Consider the following 1,375-nt stretch of genomic DNA (forward strand, 5'->3'; position numbering starts at 1 on the left):
CTTGCTTCTTACCTTTCCCCGTCCCTCTCAATTACCTTCTTCTCGTCCACCTCCCTATCCAAAATACCCATTACCCCACCATTCATTGCCTCCCCCCTCCCCCCTCGGGATCTCCTTCCACACTCACATTCTGGCGGAAAATGAGCTTCCAGATGTTTCGCGAGAACATGGAAGCGGCGGAGAGCACAGACGAGTCGGCACTGCTCATGACGGCGGCGGAGATGGCACCCAGGCCGATGAAGGAGACGAAGCTGGGCGTGAGGTACTGGATGACCAGAGGCAGGATCATGGCCGTGTGCTCGCTGGTGATGCACGTGTCGGGGGCCTCGCACTCGAATCCCGTCTCGTTCCATGCTGGGGGAGGCAGGGGAAGGGAGCGTGTTAGGGTTTGTAGAGAGCAGCGTTTTAAAAGGTGGGAAGGTGTTTCACAGAAGGATTCGTGTCTAAGGAGGAGAAAGGATGTCTTAGAGGACAGAAAATGTCAAAGTAAATGAAAAGTGTTAAAGGTCCTGATATATTGGATAAGAAACGTGGGGGGTTATAGGCATATAAAATGGAGAGTTGTAAGGAGAGTAGAAAAAAATTGAAGAAATCTGTTAGGTTGACAGAGTGTTGGCGAGAAAGGTCATTTGTTATTCAAAAAAATTTCATTCTGATAACTCAGTTGGCCTACACCATCTACACACATGTACCCCATTTCTCTCATAATCTATCCATTCCTGTACACCTCTCATTATTGTCATCGAAAATCTACAGAGCTGTATAAAAAAAGTTACTGATGATATTTATTATTATCAAGCATGCTACTTTAATTTTTGTTTCGCTGTCTTCCCCTGGAAAGTCCGATAAAACTCACATGTAGCTTTAGCAATGGCGCCGATCATCACAGGTGGCACTGCCATGATGAGGCAACCGAACGCCGCAACGTAGGAGAGGAGCTGTGCCTTGTGGCCCGACTTGCTGGAAAGCACACGCTGGAAATACACCTGCAAGGGAACAGCAAGAAACCCCATTCAAAATGCAGATCTTTAAACCCTCTTGAAAATTACCCATAGTATACATAGTACATACACCAAACATTCTCTCCAACGTAATACACAACAGTTGGCACTCCCTCCAATCCATATCTATCGGGCACTCTATCTGGCACTTCCTCTGGCTCCCTCTCACCTGCCAGGGGATGCCGCCGAACACGAGCAGGAGGCAGTAGTCGAGGTACATCCAGTACTGGTCGGAGGGGACTTCGCCTATCCAGTCGTCCTCCATGTTCACCACGTCCCCGACAGCGCTGTGGTTCCAGGCGAAGGGAATGCAGAGCCACTGCAAGCATCGCGGACACGGGTTATTAGGGAGGTTATCGGGGAGGGGGAGAGGG

The 1,375-nt window shown here is 49.5% G+C and overlaps 1 protein-coding gene across 1 annotated transcript in view; it reads right to left on the bottom strand.

The window, feature by feature from the left end:
• The window catches only part of LOC119592530 (high-affinity choline transporter 1-like), a 27,326-nt gene that overhangs the window by 3,624 nt on the left and 22,327 nt on the right, over positions 1-1,375 (bottom strand). The window contains exons 5-7 of the mRNA XM_037941389.1: positions 1,171-1,320; positions 857-986; positions 128-354 (exon numbers count right to left, since the gene is read on the bottom strand). Coding sequence (XP_037797317.1) covers positions 128-354; positions 857-986; positions 1,171-1,320 — 507 coding nt within the window. The remainder of the gene's footprint in view (positions 1-127; positions 355-856; positions 987-1,170; positions 1,321-1,375) is intronic.

Source organism: Penaeus monodon, chromosome 30 (genome assembly GCF_015228065.2).
Source record: "Penaeus monodon isolate SGIC_2016 chromosome 30, NSTDA_Pmon_1, whole genome shotgun sequence".
Taxonomy (NCBI): domain Eukaryota; kingdom Metazoa; phylum Arthropoda; class Malacostraca; order Decapoda; family Penaeidae; genus Penaeus; species Penaeus monodon.